At 34.9% G+C, this 5,398-nt stretch overlaps 1 protein-coding gene across 1 annotated transcript in view; it reads left to right on the forward strand.

Annotated features, from left to right (window-relative positions):
• The first annotated feature begins 4,019 nt into the window (after positions 1 to 4,019).
• Positions 4,020 to 5,398, forward strand: part of LOC106758667 — a 3,071-nt gene continuing 1,692 nt past the window's right edge. Inside the window, exons 1-4 of the mRNA XM_014641621.1 lie at positions 4,020 to 4,040; positions 4,127 to 4,756; positions 4,845 to 4,973; positions 5,050 to 5,368. Coding sequence (XP_014497107.1) covers positions 4,020 to 4,040; positions 4,127 to 4,756; positions 4,845 to 4,973; positions 5,050 to 5,368 — 1,099 coding nt within the window. The remainder of the gene's footprint in view (positions 4,041 to 4,126; positions 4,757 to 4,844; positions 4,974 to 5,049; positions 5,369 to 5,398) is intronic.

Consider the following 5,398-nt stretch of genomic DNA (forward strand, 5'->3'; position numbering starts at 1 on the left):
AACTTACAGGTTAGGTTGGGATGGGATTTTTGCATGTACAACAGACAAAGGTCCTATACTCCCTTCCGGTCTGTTGTACAAGATGCAAAAAAAACGAGCAAGGTTTTCAGCCTACAACATCAAGAATATTTTCAGTCACACATATATCAAATAGTATAAAATTCTATTCATTCACTTAAAGAACTACAAAGAATTTTACCTGTAATACCGCGACATTGCCACTTAGACTCAGTGAGCTGCTGTGATACCTCCACCCATTATTTTTTTTCATTCCTTTATTCAAACTATCAACTAGGTGTTTATGTACACCGGTAGCCCAATCATATAAACAAAGACTATCTAGGTCATCTAAGACAGTTGATGGCATGTTAGCAACTATCTTAGACTTCCTAGGAAAGAACAAGACAACCAAACACACAAATATATACAACCTATAAACAACATCAACTTCTGTGGTTTCATCTAAAACAATCACATTAAACATGTCAACCAAGTCTTCCAAAGTTGTGTTTTTTTTATTAAACATTTCTCCAACCAAACCTTCTATACATTCACCAAACGGGATTTCTAAACCCCCTATACCTAAACCAGTCGTCATGAAAACATCTAAAACTGTAAAAGGAACCAATTGATGACTCAACCTAAAGCTAACATCATGTCCTGCCCACCTACATACCATAACCTTCAATAACTCACAATTAATCTCCAAAGCCTTACGTAGCCGCAAACACCAACGAAACGGTGTCATACCAATTTGTTCCACATGCTCTTTTCTCAGTAACCCATTCATTAAGAGAATCAAAGATGAATCCACATACATTCGAATCCGCCACTACAAAATATTAAAAATAAATTTTTATTATTTAATATAAAAAATTAAAACTATAAATAATACCTAAAATTTAACTTACCTTTGGGTTACCTGACGCCATTTCAACTGCACAATAAATCATTTCTACATTAGGATTCACAACAAACAAAAACCTAACATTAAACAACAATAACCTACCGTTCCACCCAAAACAACAAATGAACGCTAACCCTAAACACACCCAAAACGCCAAACAGAACTTACGTTGAAACAAAGGTCGAATGGGAGAATGGTACACGATGCCTTTCGATGCCTTTCGATGACCAATACCACCGCAATGCACAGATGAACGACGCAATGGTAATGGACAGAGGACGAATGGGAGAATGGGACAATAGGAGATGACCGAATGGGACAATGGCAAAGTCGAATGGGAGAGATTGTGAATGGGAGAGAACGATGGTCAGAGAACGAAAGTCTGAAAGTGAAAGATGAAAAATGAAACCGCCAAATTCAATTTTCATTCATTCAATAACATCACAATGCCCATTCTACCCTTCTCAACTTTTGGAAAAATTAATTTTAAAAGATCAACAGCCATCCAATACAAATTTGACACGTGAACCAGTGTCAAATTTGTGTCAAAGGATGATGTTAAACAAACATTTTCCTTTAGTTATAATTGAGATATGATGCGAATCATTCCTTTAACTAAATGATAATAATGAGTTAAATAGTAATATTAATGTATGTTGTTATATTAATGAAAGTTTTTAGGGGAAAGTTCATTTGACTTATCACCAATATTTGAATAATAATTAATTATTATAATTACAAATTTAGATTCTAATATATAAACTAAAAATTATTAGTAATTAAAATAGTTTTTAAAAATTATAATTGGCATGTAAATTAATAACTAAAATAATTTCTATTATAATTTTTTAAAATTGTTTATTAATATTAATGTTTTAGCTATCAAAAAATTATCTCCTGTTGTCACTAAAATTTGTGATTATTTAAGAGTTATATTGTAACGTATGAGATGAAAATACTTTTCTTTTAAATTTTATGTTTTATATGTAAAGTTAAACTTAATTAGTAATATAGTAAATGTTTATAAGGTGTGTGACTTGTATTATTGAACCAGTGTTTTATTAGTATCTTTGCTGGTTTCAATGTTTTACAAATTGTGAATTTATGTTATATCTTATTGTGATGGAAGCTTATTTTAAGAACCATGCATATCTTTTTTATTTTTTTAAACAAATAAATATGTATCGTATGACATTTGGGTTAGATAATCCTTATCAAATAGTCAATGAACGATCAGTAATGCACATTCGTGTTAATTAAATTTATTTACAGGTAAAATATGTTTATCAACGATTGAGTCTTGATTAGGCCAATCTTAATTGAAAGACCATTTCGAAAGCTATAAATATAGGTTTAAGATATGGATGTAGGTGATTCTATTTATTGCACTGTTGAGAATTGACTCTAATTACAGAACGATCATCTACTAACTTAAGCATCAGAGTACCTTTTGCAAGTAATCTCCTGCACAACATAAGGAATACTGAAATAAAAACTTAGATTGCTTGAACAGTTTGGAGGTTGTTTGGAGTTTGGTGTTGAAGACAATTTACCTCGACCCCACTACCGGAACATTTTGACGTTCTGTGGGGCCTGAGAAGACTGAGAATAGTAGCCCAATGGTGACCTCAAGCATCAGGATCCAAAGGAAATGATAAGGATGTTGCAACACCAGATGTTGGACATGAGAGGAAGCATGAAGAAGAATTGACGAGCTTGAGAGTTGAACATGCGGCTACTACCCAACATTCCACCCCTGGATTGGCTAGTCAGCCTACCCCGACTAAGCCTAAAGAAACTCCAAGCTCGAGCATGAGGAGAGCACAAGAGCAAGTAAGGAGCATAACTTCGTTTAGACAGCAAACACGGTCGGCCTGTTGTCGTGTATCAGTGCCATCATGGAGACGCACATCCCTGAATAGTTGGTCCCATAAACATTCAACATGTATGATGGATTGTATGGTTTGATGAGCACCTAAAAATGTTCATCAACCGCATCACCTTCCACACTGCTGATGAGTCAATATTTTATTGATTTCACTTAGCTTATTGTACTGTATTTAATTAGAAAATTGTGCTTAATTGTCCGGTATTTTCCCGTTTCTGTTAAGTGTGTTTAATTTGACCGGAAATTATAATTTTAATTAATTTGAAATTTCTGAGCTAATTATTTGCATTATTATTTTCAGAGAAATTTTGGAAATACAATTTTGGACATTAGAGGATACATAAATAAATTAAAGACTTTTCATAAAAGAAGTTTCAACAAGAAGGAGGACATTATGGTCATTTTATTCCTTGAGCTTATGAGAAGAGGGTGCAACACATTTGAATTGGGGGTGCATATGGAAAGCACTATTACGAAAAAAATTAAAATAAGTGGAGAAGTGTGATGATTGAATTTGGAAAGCTGCTGCACATGGTACATAATTAATTAATATTGGAAAATGATTGTTCAACACCCACATTTGACACAAATTTGACACCGTCCCAGGTGTCAAATTTCTATTGGCTTTTAAGTTTTAATTGGATTATGTTTTTTGAAAAATCTGAGGAGGGTAGAATAGGAATTTTGAGAGATGTGTTTTATGAGTTTTGATTTGGCGGTTTATTTTTCACTTTGCTGTGTTGGGTTTTTCTATCTCCGTTGCTATCTCCATTCCCGCACCTTCATCGTTGGGTTTTGGTATCTCCATTGCTATCTCCATTGCTGCGACTGTGTTGCTTGTTGGGAAAAAGGCAGTCTTTCGCAAGGTAGGGAGGTGTTCTCGTATCTTCTTTATCGGGGGCTTGGGTTTCTTGTGAGTTTCGTGATTGGACTCGGTCTCGCATTCCTTTGCTATCTCCATTGCTGCGTTGGTGTTTTCCGAAGCGGAAAAAGGTTGTCTTTCGCAAGGTAAGTTGTAGTTGTGGTATCTTCTTTTTGGGGGGCTTGGGTTTTTTGTTCGTTTGGTCATTGGAATCGGTCTCGCATTTTGTTGTTTCTATTTCTGTACCATTGCTTCTGATTTTTGTCTTCCACGTAATTTAGGGTTTATATTTTTTTTTTGTGAACCCTAAGCAAGTATTGATATTTGGCTTGTTACATGTTTTCATTTTGTGTTCAGTTGGAATGGCTTCTGAAATCCCAAAGGTAAGTTAAAGTATTTTGTTCTTTGATTTAGTTTGTTGCAATTATTTTTGTGTTAATAATAACAATTTTTTCGTTATGTTTTGTAGTGGAGGGTCCGTACTTCTATTGCTTCGTCATATATTATTGAAATGAATCGTTTGCTGGGAGAAGACCATTTTCAACGAATTGCTATGACACCATTCAGGTGGTGTGTGTACCTACGTGAGGAAGTGGACGTAAACTGCGAGTTATTGAAGGTCATGGTCTGTAGATGGGCAGGGCATGATGTTAGCTTTAGGTTGAGTCATCAGTTGGTTCCATTTACAGTTCTAGATGTTTTTATGACCACAGGTTTAGGTATAGGGGGTTTAGAAATACCGTTTGATGAATGTATAGAAGGTTTGGTTGGAGAAATGTTTAACAGAAAGAACACATCTTTGAAAGACTTGGTTCACGTGTTTAATGTGATTGTTTTAGACAACAACACAGACATTGATGTTGTTTGTAGATTGTATATATTTGTCTGTTTGGTTGTCTTTTTCTTTCCTAGGAAGTCTAAGATAGTTGCTAACATGCCATCAAAAGTCTTAGATGACCTAGATAGTCTTTGTTTATATGATTGGGCTACCGGTGTACATAAACACCTTGTTGATAGTTTGAATAAAGGCATGAAAAAAATAATGGCTGGACNAACCCACAGTTCACTGAGTCTAAGTGGCAATGTTGCGGTATTGCAGGTAAAATTCGTTGTAGTTGTTCAAGTGAATTGTATGAATTTTCTACATTTTGATATATATGTTAATGAAAAATATCATCCAATTGTAGGCTTGGGTGGTGGAAAGATTTTCCTTGGATGGTTATCCAAATCATAGGGATTTCCCTCGCATGTTGCGTTGGTTCCGCTATAAGGCACGATCATATGAAAATATTGATGATATTTTTCGGACTGGAGAAGTAAGTATTTGATGTAAGTTTTGTATAAATATTTATGATTAGAATGTACTTTTTAATTTGTTTGAATTTGTTATAGTTTAAGTCGGAGTGGTATGTTGGCGAGCGTGTGCGTGACTTGCCGGACATCAAAGCTGCTTTTGAGCTTTTTGATGGAGGGATAGGTATAGCGCAATTGCCAAAACGATGTAGAGTTGACGAAGGTGATGATGATAGCTCCGATGATGGCACCTTTGAAGCAAACCTTGAGGAGATATTGAAGAAGAATAATGAAGAAATGATGGCGTTGACTTCAAGGCTGGTTTTGTTGAAGAATGAGGTATTTAAAATTCGTGAAATTCCAATTGTGAATGAAGAAGGTGTTGGAGGAGTTGATGAAGAACCTTTAGGTGAAGAAGGTGTTGGGGGAGTTGGTCAAGAACCTTTAG

The sequence above is a fragment of the Vigna radiata genome, chromosome 1 (genome assembly GCF_000741045.1).
Source record: "Vigna radiata var. radiata cultivar VC1973A chromosome 1, Vradiata_ver6, whole genome shotgun sequence".
In the NCBI taxonomy this organism is placed as follows: Eukaryota; Viridiplantae; Streptophyta; class Magnoliopsida; order Fabales; family Fabaceae; genus Vigna; species Vigna radiata.